Genomic DNA, 19,979 nt, shown 5'->3' with positions numbered 1-19,979 from the left:
TGAGAGGAAACATTGGATGTGAGGGAAATGTGGATATAGGGTGGAACAGGGATAAGGGAGGAATGGGGATATCGGGGATATGAGGTGGAATGGGGATATGTGGGAGAACGAGGATATGTGGCGGAACGGGGTTTTGGGAGGGGGAATGTGGCTATGGGGGTTGGAGGGGAATGGGGAACTAGAAAGGAACAGGTAAATGGGGTAAAATTGAGATATGAGGGAAATGGGGATAATGAAGGAAACAGGAATATGGGAGGCAACAGTGATATGAGAGGGAACTGGGTGATGGGGATACGAGGGGGAACAGATATGGGGGGGAATAGGGGATAAGGAATGGAACGGGGATATGGAGGTGGAATATGGATATGGGGGAATGAGGAAATGGGAGATGGGGGGGGGGGGGGGGAACAGGAATGGAACAAAAGGGAATGATAGACAGATCAAGAGAGACAGACTGACCAAACGTCAGACAGGCAGTAACAGAGATCAAGCCTAGGAGACAGACACACAAAAAATGACATACAGCTGGTGGAAAAAATAACGAAAACAAACAAGTTCCATGCTCAAATATTTTGCCACACGAGGTTACAAATGCAGAAAATTCTAGTGGTACACTAGAGGCCCACTACTGTCTGAAAGCGAGAAGACAGGCTAACTGATCAGATGAAATGTGAAGAGGCTAGAAACTAATAGCAACTGAAACTATAAGCGCCTCTCTTCCAGATGCTGCATATTTCCAGTATTTTCTATTTTTATTTCAGGTTTCCAACATTGGCTATCTTCTCTCCAATTTATATTTCTTCTTATCCATCCCCAAATAACAAAGCAACAGCAAATTATAGCAATAACGTTTTAAAGGATACTTTATTTTATTTAGACCTCGATTAAAGAAATAAGGACATTTATGGTTTTGTTATGAGAGGTTGGCACAGCCACAATTATTGCCCATCCCTGGTGCCCTGAGTCAACCAGTTTTCAACTGCAGTCACATATAGGATAGACCAAGCAGCCATTAGTGAGCCAGTTTGGGTGATAATGACAATTTGACAGCCTTCATGGTCATTTTTGTTAGTGCCAGCCCACAAATTACCAGATTTACTGAACTATATTTCACAAGGTGTCCAGGTGGGAATTGGGCTGCGAGTCCAACACTACAGTTTAACAAATGACAGTACACATCAGACACTATATCAGACATTACCGTACGTTTTACTGAAATGGCTGACAGGAATCGTTTAGAATAAAGAAGCAGATGCTTTTATGGTTCTATTAAGAGGTTGTCATGAAAGCATCTGTTTGAATTCACATTGTTGTCTGGACTAACACTTGCGCTTTCTTCTAAAGAAAGACTGGCATTTTGATTTTGCATTACATGACCACTAGACATCCCAAAGCACTTTAAAGCCAATGAAGCATTTTTGAAGTGTATTCACTGTTGTAATGAAGGAAATGTGGCTGCCAATTGTTGCACAGCAATCTTCCACAAACAGCAATGTGATAATGATCAGATAACCCGTGCTTATGATGTTGATTGAGAGATAAATATTGGCCCGGATACTGGGAATAATTCTCCAGCTCTTCTTTAAAATAGTGCCATGGGACCGTTTACATCCAGATGGAGCCTCAGTTCAACACCTCATCCAAAAGATGGCACCCCTAACAGTGTAGCACTCGCTCAGTACTGCACTGGAATGTCAGTCTTGATATTTGTGTTGAAATCCTGGAGTGGGACTTGATCTCACAACCTTGTGACTTGGAGGAGAGAGTGTTACCAACTGAGCCAAGGCTGACACAGTACAGGAATTCCAGCTTCAAGGAGCACTGCAGCAACTTGACAAGGCTCCTTCCAAACCTGTGACCTCTACCACCTAGAAGAACAAGGGCAGCAGACACATGGGAGCATCACCACCTGCAAGTTCCCCTCCAAGTCACACACCATCCTGACTTGGAAATGTAGTATCACTGTTTTCTTTACTGTCACTGGGTCAGAATCCTGGCACTCCCTTCCTAACAGCACTGTGTGTGTATCTAAATCACCTGGACTGCAGTGATTCAAGAAGGTGGCTCACCACCACCTTCTCAACAGCTATTAGCGATGGTCATATTTTCTGGCCTTGCCACATCCCATGAACAAATTTTTTTAAAAGCTTCTAGTCCAGGAATCTCCAAACTACACCAGCAGATGCTACATATAAACCTTATGCTGATTCTCATTAATTTCCATGTTATATACATGAGAGAGGTTATAACCATCAGGAAATAGTGAACAGGCTGTGGCTCTTTGCTCTGGAAAGGAGAAGGCTGAGGGATGATCTAATAGAGGTCTTCAAAATTATGAAGGGGTTTGATTGGATCACCGTAGAGAAGATGGTTCCTCTTCTTGGGGAAGCCAAAACTAGAGGATGTAAAAACAAGATAACCACTAATAAATCCAATAGGGAATTCAGGAAAACTTCTTTAACCAGAGAGTGGTGAGAATGTGGAACTCATTACCACAGGAAATAGTTGAGGCAAACGGTATAGATATATTTAAGGGGAATTTAGATAAGTACAAGATGGAGGAAGGAATAAAGGGATATGCTGTTAGGTTAAATGAAGTAGGGTGGGAGGAGGCCCATGTGGTGCATAAACACTGGTATATACCAGCTGGGCTGAATGGCCTGTTTCTGTGTTGTAAGTTCAATGATACGGATCTTGGTGTTCAGATTTTAGGATTTATCAATCAGTGAAGCCAAAAGCAGCTCTTTGCAAACCTTAATTCAAAATTCAATACAGGAGTGAGAAATATAAATACAAGGAGCAAGTGGGCTGGGGTGCTCAACAGTCAGATAATCAAAGCCCAAGAAACCGCGTGTGGTCCAGCAGTCACGGGTTTGAGACTTAGAGCGGGCGAGTGTCATGGGGCAAGCTGGCTGGGGACAGGGCTGTCTCTCCCCTCTCTGCTTGAGTGCAACTCAATTATTCCCCAGCTCCGCTGGCCAGAGGGCTACAGTCACAAACCAGGGCCCAACACGGAGAGAGGTTGTTAATACACCAGATGGCTACATCCAGCAATATAAAAAGTTTGAGTATATGTATGTCCCCTTCCTGGACTATCTGTCAGCAGTGAAACATGTTCATTGAAGTCCGGGGTGCTGCATCATGTATGACCTCCCAAGTGCACAGGTCCCAGGAAGACTACTCTGGTCAATGGATGATCACTTGCTGCAGACGTTGACACACTTCTTTAGGCCCCAAAGACAACATCATCTCAGCCACACTCGGTCCTTGCTGTGAGGAAATTAAAATAGAATCAGTTCCTCAAAAAGTGTATGAGAAAAACATTAAAACATGCAACATTAACTAGTTAAAATATCCTGTTCAATGGGCTCCTTCCCCTGGGCTCCCCCTGTCAAGTATCAGATCCACACACCCATGTCCATAGGGTGCCAGGACTGGACATTGTACCTATCATCAGACAAGCTTACAGCACAGGAGACCATTTGGCCCACTGTGCCTGTGCCAGTTTGTTGGTAGAACTATCCAATTAGGCCCAACCGCACCAGACCCCACCCCCCATCCCCACAGCCCTGCAAATTCCAGATCATAAGAACTTGCTGAGTAAACAAAGATTTTCATCTCCCCACCAACCCCACAGTTTTTTTGCCAATTATATTAAATCTGTGTCCTCTAGTTTCAGACCCTCCTGCCAGTGGAAAATAGTTTCTGCTTACTTCATCACAACCATTCAAAATTTTGATCACCGCTATCAAATCTCCCCTTAACCTTCCATACTCGAAGGAAAACAATCCTAGCTTTTCCAGTCTCTCCACGTAACTGAAGTCCCTCATCCCTGGTAAAACTCCTGTGCTCCCTACCTGCTGCCCACTAAGAGCTAGTCGAAGGAGCTTCATCATGACACTGTACTTGGTGCCTATGAACTGTGTCTGTAGCGCTCTCAGTTCGGAGTTCAGCTCTGTTGGGGTCACACTGCCATTCGGCCAGGTCTGGAACAGGCTGGAATTCAAAGGGTCAGTTCTAATTAGCTCATTGTAAATCTGAATTTCTAAAACTGACTTGCAGGATGCCAGGACTACAGGGAGATGCAGGGGGGTTGCGGGGTTGATGCCAGGGAGAGAGCAATAGGAGATGGGAAGAGTTCTACCTGCCGGGAGAGGGGGAAGAGAGAGAGGAAGAGAAAGACAGAGAGAGACACACACATGGAGAGGGAAGAGACAGAGACACAGGGAGAGGGAAGGGACAGAGACACGGGGAGAGGGAAGGGACAGAGACACGGGGAGAGGGAAGGGACAGAGACACGGGGAGAGGGAAGGGACAGAGACACGGGGAGAGGGAAGGGACAGAGACACGGGGAGAGGGAAGGGACAGAGACACGGGGAGAGAGAGGGACAGAGACACGGAGAGGGGGAGACAGAGACACAGGGAGAGGGGGACAGAGACACAGGGAGAGAGGGACAGAGACACAGGGAGAGAGGGACAGACACACAGGGAGGAGGATAGAGATAGAGAAGAGAGACATAGAGAACGATGGAGAGAGAGAGACATAGAGAGGGATAGAAAGAGACCGAGACAGAGAGGGATAGGGAGAGAGAGAGACAGAGACAGGGAGACACAGGGTGAGAGGGTCAGAGACACAGGGAGAAGGAGAGAGAGAGACAGCCAGATACACAGCGAGGGCAGGGGGTGGAGGAGAAAGAGAGAGAGAGACAGACAGACAGGCCAGATAAGGGGGAAGGTAGGGGGTGGGAAACCAGAGAAAATGGGAGAGATGGGAAGAGAGTGAAGCCTCCAACACTTGCACCATCCACATTCATCACAAGTAGGTGCCTACATTGGGAAAATGCCAGTGACTATTCACCAGTTCCATGGGAGTCAATTACAAAGGTGCTGTTTATAACTTATTAACTGTGCAGCTATTTTGGACAGTCCTTCTCACCTCGTTACCCACTGTACAGTATTTAGTGATGGCCAATGTTCAGTGTAGATCCATGACGATGTCCCCAGGGAGCCTCGGTGCTGCCGTGTCTCTCTCCTGCAATTCTCTCTTCACCAACACACTGGTGGTTTTTCCGGAGCAGGAATTGAGTGAGTGGAAGCTGCAGCCTGCAGCGATCTGTGTTTTAGTGACTGGCAGAGCCCATAGGGATGGTGACAGTAAATCATACTAACACTGCTGTGCCTGCTATAAGCTGTACACCTCCCAGGGCAGGAGGGTAAGGTGGAATGGGCAGAATATTGTACCTGCTGCTTGAAGTAGGGGGAGGAGAAAAATTACAAATGGGAAGTGTTATGTTACAAACTGACGTATGTTCCATATAGCTCCTGTCCAGGTAGCCTGTGCAAAGCTTGCAAATGAGGCGGCGGCAAGACAGATACTTACCGCAGCACCATGCTACAGATCTTCTCTCCTTCTTCCGACAGGTTCAGCAGTTGCTCACGGGGCACACTAGGCCGGATCCACAAGTAGGAGTAAGCCGGTGATACCAGGTCCCGCAAAAGGGTGATGTGACCCTGCCAGCATGTAAAAAACACATTGCAGTTTGTTAACACTGGACTTTCACTGTTGGATCCTGGGTATGAACTCTAATAGGTTGGAAATCCAGACCAATGTCGGACCAGCAGAGGAAATGCCAGACCATCACAGGAAGTTGTTCCTGTCCTTATACATTAGCAGTCTGGGCAGATAACCTGTCCCTGGCCTCTGACTGCAGAGTCCTGAAAGAGGGGCAAGATTAAAAATGAGGTTTAGCATTGTTCCTACCTTCCGGTGTAGCAGCACCCGCTCGACATAGTCAGTGTGCAGGGCCTCTCCGTCCATCAGCTTGTTCCTGTATTCCTTCTTAACCAGGGCTTGCAGCTCTGTCACCAACTGATGCCGTGAGCTGGCACTCTCAATACGCCGCAGAAGGTGAATCCTGACAAATATGAGAAGGCAGCATGGGTAAGGATAGGAATATAGCAACAGGAGTAGGCCATTTAGCTCCTCGAGCCTGTTACACCATTCACCCAGATCATAGCTGACACACCTGCCTTTGCCCCATATCCTTTAACACCCCGGTTAACAGAAATCTATCTCAGAATTAAAATTAACAATTGTTCTAGCATCAATTAATGGAACTGCTACCTCACCCAACATTCCTCATTTTCTTTCACTGTGAGGGCTATCCCATTCTGTGGGAATTACTGTGTGCCAATCAGTTGGGCCCTGGTTGATGTTTACCCTCCTCAACCCGAGTACAGAGGCCAACTGTGGTGCCCCGACTAAGATTAGCTAACTCAGTACAGACCAGGAATAAAATCCAAATGGTAATGGTCTGTATGGCCATGTAACAAACCTGCATTTCTATAGCACATCATCATGATGTCCCAAATGCACCTCATGGGCAATGAATTAATTTTGAAGTACAGTCACTGCAGCAAGGACCCCCAAACAACAACTGGCCAAAACCCCTGCTCCACTTTGAATAGTGCCATGGAATCTTTTACATCCTGTACAGATCGATGGGGCCTCCATTTAATGTCTTACCCAAAAGGTGGCACCTGACAGTGCAGCACTCCCTCAGTACTGCATCAGAATGCCAGTATGGACGATATGCGCAGCTCCACAATGGGGCCTGCATCCACAAGTCTCTGACTCAGAGGCGACCACTCAGCCACACTGTGCAACAGAACCATGCTAGCTGAGGTATTTCCCACTGCATTTATAAACATTTGCCTCAGCAACTTTTTAAACTATCGCTGGATGGAGTACTTTTGGATGAATACTGCAAATAGATAGAACAAAAATTAATATACACTGACAGTAAGGATACATACTGCCGGTACAGGATAGTGCAGGTGTAGAATAGGGCACACACTAACAGCCTGGGTGGGAGACAGGGCACACCCTGCCACTGAGGACAGGGCACACCCTGCCACTGAGGACAGAGCACATGCTGCTGGTACCTGTGGAGAAATGCATTTAAAGGGTCTGCATGTGTGTGCTTGTGTTGTGTTGCACACTTGGATACTTACACACCTGTTGAACTCTGGCAGCTTGTCGAGATCCAGGAGTGCAGAATGGGTTGTGATCCTGGTCACAGCAAACTCGCTGACCAGCTCCTCTAGGATTCGACCTGGCCGATTTCCTGTAAACAAAAATAAAAGAACAGATTTCACACATCCTTCACTTCACTTGTGTTTCTTTTCCCTTTTCTCCAACTCATCTCTTGGGGTGGCATCTATGCTGCTGTAAAGCTGGCACTATCCTGTAGAAAACTACTCCAGTCTGTGTACTATCCTGTGCATAACATGTCTGACTCGTGCATAGGCTTGTGTGCAACGGATGCCAGGCTGCACAGTCCTGAGTACAACACAACCCAGCCTGCAAGCAACGAGTGCCAGCTTGTGTGCAGTCCTGTTTCTAATACTACAGCCTGCGCACAGTCCTGTGTGCAGTCTCTGTACAACACATCCTAGATAGAGTAAAGCGCTTTCCCTATTCACAGCACCTGAGAAGCCGGATCCACAGTTGGTGACAATGTCGAGTAAAGCCTCAGGCAGGAATCCATTCCGGGAAAAGTTGTGGATGAACAGATCGCCCTGGCGCTTGGACAGCTTGCTGCCATCTTTGTTCAGGAGGAGAGGAAGGTGAGCAAAAGCTGGCGGGTCCCAGCCGAAGGCCCTGTACATCAGCACGTGCTTGGCGGTGGAAGCAAGCCACTCCGTGCCCCGCAGAACGTGGCTGATCTTCATGTGGTGGTCATCCACCACGTTTGCCAAGTGATAGGTTGGAAACCCGTCCGCCTTAATGATGACAGGGTCTCCCTCCACACTGGCAGGATCCATCCTGTTCAGTCCATACACCAGATCTTCAAAGGGCTCGGCGCCCTCCTCCAGACGAAATCGAATAACATGAGGGCATCCTTGTGCCAGTCGCTCCTCGATCTGTTTTGAAGTCAGGTGCCTACAGCGATTATCATATCTGAAAAGGGACAGCATTTGTATTACAGGAGGAGTCAGAAGATCATGTGTACAAGTCCCACTTCAGAGACAAGTCCACAGTCCAGTCTAACACTCCCAGAGCAGTACTGAGGCAGTGCTGCCCTGTTGGAGGTGCCATCTTTCAGATAAGATGCTAAACTGAGACCCGTCTGCTCTCTCAGGTGGATATAAAATAAATCCCACAACACTACTCAAAGATGATCAGGAAAGTTCTCCCCAGTGTCCTGATCAATATTTGTGTCTCAACCAACATAACTAAAACTGATTGCCTGGTCATTATCTCAGTGCCGTTTGTGGAACCTTGCTGATTGGCTGCTGCGTTTCCAACATTACAACAGTGACTACACTTCAAAAGTACTTCATTGACTGTAAAACTCTTTGGGATATCCTGAAGTTGTGAAAGATGCTATATAAAGTTTATTTCATCTTAAATAAAGGATAGGCTGTACTGTATAGGACAAGGAGTACTGTATCATAAAGTCACAGAAATGTTAAGGCACAGAAGGAGGTCATTCAGCCCATCGTGTCTGCACCAGCTGAAAAAATCTAGCCACCTAATCGAATCCAACTTTCCAGCACCTGGTCCATAGCCTTGCAGGTTACAGCACTTCAGGTGCATGTCCAGGTACCTTTTAAAAGAGTTGTGGGTTTCTGCATCCACCACCATTCCTGAATTCCAGACACCCACCACCCTCTGGATGAAAAAGTTTTTCCTCATGTCCCCTCTCAGCCTTCTACCAATCACCTTAAATCTGTGCCCCCAGTAATTGACCTCGCCGCTAGGGGAAACAGGTCCTTCCTGTCTACTCTATCTAGGCCCCTCATAATTTTGTACACCTAAATTAAGTCACCCCCTCAGCCTCCTCTGTTCTAAAAAAAACAACTCTAGCCTATCTAATCTTTCCTCATAGCTGCAACTTTCAAGTCCCGGCAACATTCTTGTAAATCTCCTCTGTACTCTCTCCACAGCAATTATGTCCGTTCTGTAATGTGGTGACCAGAACTGTACACAATACTCCAGCTGTGGCCTAACCAGCATTTTATATAGTTCCAGCATTACATCCCTGCTTTTGTATTCTATACCTTGGCCAATAAAGGAAAACATTCCATATGCCTTCTTAACCACTCTATCTACCTGTCCTGCCATCTTCAGGGACCTGTGGACATGCACTTCAAGGCCTTTCATTTCTTCTACACCTCTCAATATCCTCCCATTTATTGTGAATTCCCTTGCTTTGTTTGCCCTCCTCAAATGCATTGCCTCACACTTCTCTGGACTGAATTCCATTTGCCACTTTTCCGCCCACTCAACCAAACCATTGATATCATTCTGGTGTCTACAACTATCTTCTTCACTATCAACTGTCAGACAAGGGACTACATTAGAGGACAGTGTGTACATTAAAGGGCAGGGCATACGTTATAGAACAGTGTGTATATTAAAGGACGGACCAAAGGTGAAAGCCTGCCCACATATTTTTAAACTATTTTTCTACAATTTCTTTAGGCAAGCAGGGCTAGATGGTTTACAGTTGACAGTGCGACAGAAGGTAAGATGATTGAAGGGGTTGGGGGGAAAAGGGTCAGAGGTTGGGCGTACGGCGGGGTACACTTGCAGGTAGTCCTGGTCCCAGTTTCTCCACAGTATAGTTTTGCACAAAGGAATCATATGAATATGAGTAGGCCACTTAGCCCATTGAGTCTGTTCCGCTATTCAATCAGATCATGGCTAAGCCTCTTCCTTCTAGTAAAAGAATAAAATCAAAGGAAGGAGTCAGAAGGATAGTTAAATGACCTGTGTCCATTGGACAGCTCCCTGTAACCAAATGCTTCAAACCTACTTTGGTGTCTGTCTCATTCTCAGTGCTTCCTTCTTCAACATTTCCAGACGCTGGGGGCTGCAGAAGCAATAATACGCTGCATTCTTCATTACCAGAGTCTCAGTGGCTTTTAAGTACAGGTCCAGTCGCTCCGACTGCTGGTATGGTCCACAGGAGCCTCCTCGCCGAGGGCTTTCATCAGGGGGGATACCTGTGTATCAAGTAAAACAGAGTGTGATTACTGAGTGTGCGCGACAGAGGGATTGTTATAGCTGAGAGCCTTATACCGATTGTAACAGAGAGTGTTATAACCAAGAATCTTCTATTATTGCATGTAACAGAGAGTGTCATAACGGAGAATTATATCGAGTGTGTGTAACAGAAACTATTATAACTGAGAGCTTTATACTGAGGATAAATAACAGAATGTTATAACTGAGAGCCTCCTAGTTCAAAGTTGCGCACAATACCTGCCCACTCCAGTACATCCTCAATATTTTCGGCTGCTCCAGGTACGAGACGATTCTGATCTGTATCTTCTATCCGTAGAATAAAGCTGCCTCCATTTTTTTTGGCAAATACGTAATTGTACAGAGCTGTGCGTAGTCCACCTAGGTGGAGGAAGCCTGGTGAAACAAGCAAAATTAACAGGATTTTAGAAGGACCCCATCAACAAAGTCATATCTGAGGGGCACTCCAATTGGCATATGGGTGATCTGGTGTAATTCAGAGCCACGGAAACTGGGAATAGAGTCTGAAATGTCCCCTAGTAAGATTTCAGGGAAATGTCCGATGACCTAAAATTGGACCTCAGCACCCAGGGGAGCAGAGGGCACACAACTGCATGCAGGGCAGGTGGAAAGGAAGGAAAAGGCAAGACTGAGGAGTGGGTTGCCATGAGGACAAGGGTTTTCATGGGAGTTTGGTGGGGTGAGAGCAGACATGGGGGGGGAAGGGGGGGCTGGGGTACGTGGAGGATGATGAGGGTGGGTAAGGAGTGAGAAGCAGTTATAGGTGGGGAAGGAGAGGGTAATCAGGGAGAGGGGAAAATGGAAGGGATTGAGGAGGAAGTTGGGATGGGAAGAAGGAAAGGTGTGAGAGGGAGGCATTGAGGGGAAGGGGGAAGCATTGAGGTGACAATTGGGAGAGGCTTTGAGGGGGAAGAGGAAAAGGCATTGAGGGGAAAGGGGAAGGCACTGCTGCAGAGGGAGAGGCACTGAAGGGGCAGAGGGGGAGACATTGAGGGGGCAGAGGAGGCGGCATTGAGGGGGCAGAGGAGGCGGCATTGAGGGGGAAGAGGAGGAGGCATTGAGATGGGAGTTGAGAGAGGCTTTGGGAGGTGGGGGTGGGGGCGGGGGGAGAGGCGCTGAAGTGGGAGTTAGGAGAGGCACTGGGGGGATGAGAGGAAGGGGGGAGGTGTTGAAGTGGGAGTTAGGCGAGTCATTGGGGGGATGAGGGGAAGAGGGGAGGTGTTGAAGTGGGAGTTAGGAGGGGATGAGGGGAAGGTGTTGAAGTGGGAGTTAGGAGGGGATGAGGGGAAGGTGTTGAAGTAGGAGTTAGGAGATGACGGAGGAATCGAACGATGGGCAGGTCTCAAACTGAGATGCCCTGTGGGCAGCTGGAACCCAGGACTCTGTTGAGCGGATAAATGACTTTCAAGCCAATAATACTCGACATTATTTGCATAATTTATGTATTATTGAATATTCATAAATGAATACTAATTGAGCAAATTTTGCTGCCTCCTATCACCAGTACCTGTGGGGCTTGGCCCGAACCGCACCCTCACCCCGTTCTCCGGCCGCTCGCCAGCCCCGGACCCACTGCACAGGCCTGATCCTAGTACCGCTTTCCACCCCACAGCCAGGCCAGAGGCGCCGGCCTGAGGCCCCAGCTGCCGAGTCTGGTACCTCAGTACCGCCAGCAACATCCCTGCACCAAAACTCGCCACTCTCCACACACTCCGAGATCCGAGCCCGACTGCGCACACAACTTCCGATCCGAGATATTTATATTGGGGGCGGGGCTTCCTGCTGTCAATCAACTCAATAGCCCCGCCCCTAGAGGGAGTGAGGGACAGTGACTGAGAGATGACGACAAAGAGACACTGAGGGTGAATCAGGGAAGTGAGAACTGGCAGCATCGGTGGAGAGAGAAATAGAGTTAACGTTTCAGGTCAGTGACCTGAAGTGAAAGACTTAAACAGACCCCACCGTCTCCAATACCCACAGATCTCTCCCTATTGAAACTATCACTGCAAGCGTCGATAATTCAAACAGAATAGTCGGTTGGCTTGTGCCATTCAGTAGCATGGAGGGGTGTGCTGGTGGTGGAGTGAATGGTAATAAATCAAGCACCACGCAGTCATAAAATAATATCTTTTATTGGATCTAAACAGTGAAAAATGTATTAAAAATATTGTCAGCGGCTTAGTTTTGATGTTGAACTTTGTCAATGATTAGTTGTCTCATGGTGGGGGGGGGGGGGGGGATGCGAGGGGAGAGAGGTCTGGTGGGTCACATAATTGTTATGGGGGCCGATTGTGATGGCTGTCAATCAACAGTTGGTGCAAACTGAGCCAATCCGTGGGCAAGGTCACGGAGTTGCAGAACCCTTGAAACCTTCGTGTGGACCCCACAATTGAGAACCCCTGTTTCAGACCATTTCCTGGTTGCAAGGCTGGGCTGGAGGTTCTGTCTCCAACCTAACAAGGCCATTCCTGGGCTGTGTTGTGTTATTGATTTCTCAACACAAATGTACCAAACAATCTGAGGTTGAATGGTAAATTGAATGAAGCGTTCTTTATTACAAAATAACAGTCTTTTAGGAGAGTTGTAAAATACACATGCTCACTATTCCAACCGTTGTATCACGTGTTGGCTTCGCATGATGATGCATGTTAGACTAGTTACATACTCAACAGTTAAAGCAATATCACAACATCCCCCTTTCCTTAAATGGAAGTTTCGTAAATTATAAACTATGTACATAATGAAACCAGATAGTTGTGAACAACATTTACACATGTATTGACTCTTATGTTCATTAATAAAGTGTCTCTGAAACATACAGGTGGTCTGCCAACTCGACCTGATCTTGTAATTGTGAAACTTTGTTGAGATTTGGCATGGTCAATTCTTATCCTTTGACTTGTAGGTTTGAACTGACAATTATCTTTGACTTGAATCATAGAGTCATAGAGTTATACAGCACAGAAACAGGCCCTTCGGTCCATGGTGTCTGTGCAGGCCATCAAGCACCTAACTATTCTAATCCCATTTTCCAGCACTTGGCCCATAGCCTTGTATGTTATGACGTTTCAAATGCTCATCTAAATACTTCTTAAATGTTGTGAGCGTTCCTGCCTCTACCACCCCTTCAGTCAGTGTGTTCCAGATTCCAACCACCCTCTGGGTGAAACTTTTTTTCCTCAAATCCCCTCTAAACCTCCTGCCCCTTACCTTAAACCTATGCCCACTGGTTATTCACCCCAATTGAGTGTGGCATGTGTCATTTTTCTGAGCTACACTCTCAGGACTCAAACTCGACACGATAGGAGTGTCAGGCCTGATTTTGCTCGATAACTCCTTCAGCTACCGTCTGTTCCTTCTTACCGTTGCTCCGTTCAAGGTGGTAACTTCATATGATCGTGGCTTGCTACAGATCTTTCACACTTCCACAGGGAATTATGTCTTCTCTTGTAGATGGATCATTCCAATCCTCTGTCCAATCTGTAGAGGGAGCAACTCCACACCTGCATGCCTGCCCTGTGTGACCCCCCCCCCATCCCCATGCCCACCCCCACCCCAACCCCGTCTCCCCAGTAGTTCTCCCCAAATCGACGATGATCTCACCAAGTGATGACTTGGAAGAGTTGTCCCAACTTGCCTTTCGAGCATGATCTCTGCTTTTAGCTTGTCCTTGATATGGACATTGCACTTCTGTGGTGGATCTATAGAGGGAACTGCATCATCTTTTACATGAAGAACAGCATCTCCTTGAAAACTGCCCATGGTATCAAATCTGCAAAGATACTTTTGTTTCAAATCCTGAATGGACTCAATGGAGGTCGCATTTACCTTGATTGTGTAACATTGGCCCATTACTAATCTCGTGAATCGTCACAATCTGGAGTTCACTGCATGCTGGTAGTCCTGCTACCACAGCATATTGATGAACCATTTTATGCAGTGAGTCTAGCTCTCGTTGGCTGTAGCATGGATTCCCATTTAGCCAGATATCCTTTAGTATCTGAAGTGTTGGTGCTTGCCCTAGTGTCATCCTTTAGTCGCAGCTTGTGCTTGCCACTCTTATTCAGGCATAGTGAAGGCTTCCAGCTGTGTAACTGCATTCATGTGGTGCACAACTGCTACTGTGTGGAAGGCTTGTTCATCTTCAGTGCCTTCTTCACTGATCATGTCCTTTCCTACCTCATGGACATGCTTTTGTTTAAATGGGTATTTAGCAAACTTTTTCCTGTTTTTCCACTATGCGGTGCCTCTTTCTTATTGAGTTGTGGCTTCTGAGTGTTTCATCATTGCCAGACCTACGGCACAGTCTTGTCCAGTGCCCCCTTAGACCATGCACCTTGCAGGTACCACCAAAGGCAGGACAATGTTTTGGTGTATCAGACCGCATTTGCCAGATGCCTTAGTCTGTCGAGGTGTCTTGGCTAGGTCGCCTATGATTGTTGCTGCTCCATGCGCTTGTATACATTGCTTGCTTGCGACTATAGCTTTGTACTTACTGCCTTCCCTAAGGAGACTTTCGGTGTTGTATCCTTTTTCGTTATCTAACAGGTCTTTTTGGAATGCCTCTGTTGGGGTTGACGCAATCACTAACTCCATTATCCTTTTGGACAATGCTGCACATTGCTTTCCCTTTCTCCTGGCATCTGCTGGCAAATTAATCGATGGGTTCTAGTCTGTATGCCATCAGCTCCAATTGATGGATCCTGAAATTAACCATGACCTTCAGTTGGTCTTCTAATGTCCACATTTTCGATGGGTCTTTCTGGTCTGCTTCTGACAGTCCAGAGTGTTGATGTGATGGAGTTCTTCATTACCAATCACAATTTTTATTGTTTGTTTGTCAAGCTCTGTGACAGCAAAATTCAAAAAGCACAATTCCATGCACTGCTTGAAGAGTTGGAACTCGTGGAACAGATCTTGAACCTTTCAGTTCATCGCTGGGTATTTTGTGGGTTTTTTAAATTCATTCATGGGATGTGGGCGTCACTGGCTATGCCAGCATTTATTGCCCATCCCTAATTGCCCTTGAGAAGATGGTGGTGAGCTGTCTTCTTGAACCGCTGCAGACCATGTGGGTTAGGTACACCCACAGTGCTGTTAGGACGTGAGTTCCAGGATTTTGATCTGGCGACAGTGAAGGAACGGTGATATAGTTCCAAGTCAGGATGGTGTGTGACTTGGAGAGGAACTTGCAGGTGGTATTGTTCCCATGCATTTGCTGCCCTTGTCCTTCTAGATGATAGAGGTCACGGGTTTGGAAGGTGCTGTCTAAGGAGCCGTGGTGCGTTGCTGCAGTGATCTTGTAGATGGTACACACTGCTGCCACTGTGCGTCGGTGGTGGAGGGAGTGAATGTTGTAGATGGGGTGCCAATCAAGCAGGCTGCTTTGTCCTGGATGGTGTCGAGCTTCATGAGTGTTGTTGGAGCTGCACCCATCCAGGCAAGTGGAGAGTATTCCATCACACTCCTGACTTGTGACTTGTAGATGGTGGACAGGCTTTTGGAAGTCAGGAGATGAGTTACCTGCCGCAGGATTCCTAGCCTCTGACCTGCTTTTGTAGCCACGGTATTTATATGGCTACTCCAGTTCAGTTTCTGGTCAATGGTAGCCCCTAGGATGTTGATAGTGGGGGATTCAGCGATGGTAATGCTGTTGAATGTCAAGGGGAGATGGTTAGATTCTCTCGTGTTGGAGATGGTCATTGCTTGGCACTTGTGTGGCATGAATGTTACTTGCCACGTATCAGCCCAAGCCTGGATATTGTCCACGTCTTGCTGCATTTCTACATGGACTGCTTCAGTATCTGAGGAGTTGCAAATGGTGCTGAACATTGTGCCAAACATCTTGTTTACATCTTGGTCATGGTGCCAAACATCTTGTTTACAAGAATACTGTGCTAGAGTGTTCCCCTTTTAATTGCTTTCTTTTTACAAAAGCTTCCCTTAAAAGGAAAAAACAGTGCAGGTCTGCTGTGCAAAAACACAGTGCAGATCTGCTGTGAAAAAAACACAGTGCAGGTCTGCTGTGAAAAAAACACAGTGCAGGTCTGCTGTGCAAAAACACTGTGCAGATCTGCTGTGAAAAAAACACAGTGCAGGTCTGCTGTGCAAAAACACAGTGCAGGTCTGCTGTGCAAAAACACTGTGACGATCTGCTGTGAAAAAAACACAGTTCAGGTCTGCTGTGAAAAAAACACAGTGCAGATCTGCTGTGAAAAAAACAGTGTAGGTCTGCTGTGTCGGACCTCTGCCACGCCCTGAGCTCTGTGGCTGCAGCAGGGGGCTTTCAGCCTGTGATCAAGGAGACTCTGCCCACAGAGCGCTTTCAATGGGAAAAACCCGAGCAGCAATAGTGGTGCCGTACCGCAGCCCTGACTCGAACCGACTCTCCGTCTTGTGATCCCGATTCTGCCCAATTATTGCCTTTTCTGCCGGCCGCCATTCAAACAAACTACCTCTTGCATCTACTCACACTTTCCCGGAATAACAATTTTTGAGGATGGCCATCGAATCTGTCTTTGATGCGCTGCCGCTACTTCCTCCAATGATCTGTAGTATTGTCCCAAACTCTATGGCTTTCCATTGGAGAAACTGTCATCCTTGATATCACGCTGGTGATCTCTGTCCAACATCGAACACCACTACTGACACGCTGAGCACCTCTACATTGCTGCTACTCTGTTGTGTTCTGCTGCCACCACATTATGTTATTGATTTCTCAACACAAACATACCAAACAATCTGAGGCTGAATGGTAATTTGAAGGAAGGGTTCTTTATTACAAAGTAACAGACTTACAGGAGAGTTCTGAAATACACGTACTTACTGTTGACTAATACTACTCCAGCTGCTGTATCACATTGGCTTACATTACTTGCTGTGATGAATATGTAGTCTAACATGCATCCACTGTTAAAGCAATATCACAACAGGTTGGCCTACAGATGTTGCACCAGAGCAGCTCTGGACGACTCTCTACCCTTGCAACATGCTATAAGTGTCAGCTGCAGCTCAGTGGGTCACAGGATCGTGGGTTAAGCCCCATCATCCAGGCTGACTCCCTCAGCACAGTACTGAGGGATCGCTATAATGGCCGAGGCACTGCCTTTTGGATGAAATGTTAAACTGAGGTCCCATCTGCCCTTTGGGGTGTGTGTAAAAGATCTCATCGTACCTTTTGAAGAAGAGCCGGTTGTTCTCCCCAATGTCTTGGCCAACATGTATTCCTCAACCAACATCACTAAAACAGATTATATGGTAATTATCACATTGTTGATTGTGGGATCTTGCTATGCACAAATTGGCTGTCACATTTCATACAACAGTGACTACACCTCAGAAGTATTTTGTTGGCTGTGAAGCACTTTGGCACATTCTGAAGTCGTGAAAGGCGTGATAGAAATGCAAATCTTTCTTTCAATAGAAATGATTACAGTGAGAAGTGCAAAACATTTTGTCCTTGGCTGCCCCAAGCTCCTTCATGTTGGAGCAGGCTCCTCTCTTCGCCATGCATTGTGTTGGAAGGGGTGAACTGGGTCCATGATTGGGCAGTTCATCCCCTGCTTACAGTGAGTCAGAGCATACTCTATTTTAGAACAAGAACGAGTGTTACCTATTAAGTATTCCAAGGAATCTGTCACAGGAAGTAAGTGTGACACTTACAAGAAGTGTACTTTTTATTTATTCATGGTTGCTGCAAAAGGCCTTTTCACAGCCTGATGGTCCAGGATTTCCACCTTTGGGCAAGCATTTATTGCCCTTCTTTAATTACCATTGAGAAGGTGGTGGTGAGCCACTCTCTTGAACCACTGCAGGTAAAAGGATTCTCACAGTGCTGTCAGGGAGGAAGTTCCAGGATCTTGACCCAATGACAGTGAAGGAATGGCAATATATTTCCAAGTCAGGATGGTGTGTGATTTGGAGGGGAATTGTTGGTGATGGTGTTCCCAGGCACCTGCTGCCCTTGTCCTTCTAGGTGGTGGGAGTTACAGGTTTAGGAGGGTGCTCTATACCAAAGAATTTTAATGTAACACTCGTGAACCCCAGCCCCTACGTGGCAATGTTCACTGTTAATGACCTTGGCTGGAATTTTAAAAACTTAGTCCCTGGTGAAATGGTGATACCTGTAGTTGGATTCTTCAGCGGGTTTTGCTGTCACTCTTTAACTGAGCCACAGCACTAGCATCCCACTACTGGGTTCCCCAAACACTTAGGGCGGGCAATTAGGGCATCTGACCAGCAATCAAGAATATAGACGGATGTGCTGGATCTATTAAAGGAAGACTTTCTAATTAAAGGGTCCACAGTATGAATTACATTGAGTGACAATGACTCACTGGCACATGGAATTTTGAGGCTGGAGCAATCACAGGAATGGAGAGGAGATCTTGGAAGGCTGTTCTCCACCCACCCAGTTTACCCCCCCCCCTCCCCGGCCTCTCTCTCTCTTACCTGGAGTCCCTGCTGTGGGACCTGAGGAGCTGCAACGAGGTGAGCTCTCCTAAGGACGAGAGGAAGAGGACAACCTCCTCAACCAAGCAGGAGTGGATGGAAGTGGCTGAGGAAGTCGGCAGCAGAAGTGTGGTCCCTCCAACCTGGAGACAGTGCACCAAGATCCAGGACCTCAGAAGGGCAGGAAAGATGAGGGACATAACACTTTCAGATGCCAACCCCCACTCTCTGACTTTCCCAGCATTCTGCTGCACAACACTCCTGACCAACACACCTTGCAGCTTCACTCATTCCTCATCTCTCCAGGCACAAACTCACACCCCATCTGAACAGCCAACACTCAATCATCCTATTGCCCTCTCGCACCCATGTCTCAAAGTCACCCTCTCCAAACGTTGCCCTTCCTTATTATCCACACAAGCCATTCCTAACACTCATAACCCTTTGCTTTCAGAAGAAGCACACAACTTCAGGGAGAGGTAGAGACCCAGAGGAGTGGCCCTCCTGTGACACGCACCTCGACAGCCACTGGCAATGCGCGCCCACCTGACCAACTGGGAAGAAGGTCTGGTTCCAGGAGGCTGCAGGTATCAGCAGCAACCTGCCTTGAAAATCTGAGCCTTCTGAGGCACTGGTACTCAGATATATTGAGAGAGCTGATTCACTATCTGTAGAACCCTGTGTTGGTGGTCTTTGTGTCCATTCCTTTTGCCCTGTGAAGCATGTGACTGAGGAGAAGGCAACACATGCTAGTACTGGTATTGCTCCCGCTGCTGCTGTTGTTGGTGGTGTTGTTTTGGCTGCTTCTTTTGCTCTTCATCAGAGGTGCAAAGTGAAACTGTATAAGCTGCTTCCAGACTGTGGTAAAGGCTGGCAGCAGGGAAGTGTAGCTGAAGGTGAGTGATGTGCAAGATAGGTGAAGTGACTTCCAAGCTGGCAATCACCTGTCAAATACTGAAAGAGTACTCTCTCAGAAGCAGTTCTGTGAGCAGTAGCTTCTCACCCGGCCATGGCGGGAGCTCTTCAGTTTCACTGATCAAAGGCTTCCCAGCCCGTCAGTTTCACTGAAGAAGCCCTCCCCACTGTGCCCGCACCTCAGTGACCCTGGTGAGTTCTGCACAGCTTGGGAAATAGGTCCGCTGCCTGTTAAAGCCAGAATCCTTGGTTGACACAGAATTAAATTGCTTATTAGAATATTTAAATGACCTACCGACTGCTACACAGGGGTTCCCTGCTCGTCAGCAAACCCACGCAGGTGAAACCCAGAAGGCAGCGGGATGACGTCAGGATCCTGACCCGCCATCACTTTTAGGGGATTTAACTCCCTGCCTGCACCTAAACCCACTTCCCCTTGCCTGAGAAAATTCTGTTACAACAAACAGCTAAAGACACAAGGGGGTAACAGGCTATGAGGTTAAGCGTCACCTGTGGAGCCAGTAAGAACTCATTGACTTCAACATACTGGGGCTTTGAG

At 47.2% G+C, this 19,979-nt stretch overlaps 1 protein-coding gene across 1 annotated transcript; it reads right to left on the bottom strand.

The window, feature by feature from the left end:
* Positions 1–726: 726 nt before the first annotated feature.
* On the bottom strand, positions 727–11,794 carry ears2 (glutamyl-tRNA synthetase 2, mitochondrial). Its single transcript, XM_068056042.1, has 9 exons — positions 11,562–11,794; positions 10,274–10,429; positions 9,825–10,014; positions 7,491–7,963; positions 7,019–7,127; positions 5,762–5,915; positions 5,381–5,511; positions 3,858–3,996; positions 727–3,270 (listed from the first exon to the last, which is right to left on the bottom strand). The coding sequence occupies exons 1-9, from the start codon at positions 11,731–11,733 to the stop codon at positions 3,187–3,189; spliced, it is 1,608 nt and encodes a 535-aa protein (XP_067912143.1). The 5' UTR covers positions 11,734–11,794; the 3' UTR covers positions 727–3,186.
* Between the last annotated feature and the right edge of the window lie 8,185 nt (positions 11,795–19,979).

The sequence above is a fragment of the Heterodontus francisci genome, chromosome 24 (assembly GCF_036365525.1).
Source record: "Heterodontus francisci isolate sHetFra1 chromosome 24, sHetFra1.hap1, whole genome shotgun sequence".
NCBI lineage: Eukaryota > Metazoa > Chordata > Chondrichthyes > Heterodontiformes > Heterodontidae > Heterodontus > Heterodontus francisci.
This window is presented reverse-complemented; position numbering and strand designations above follow the sequence as displayed.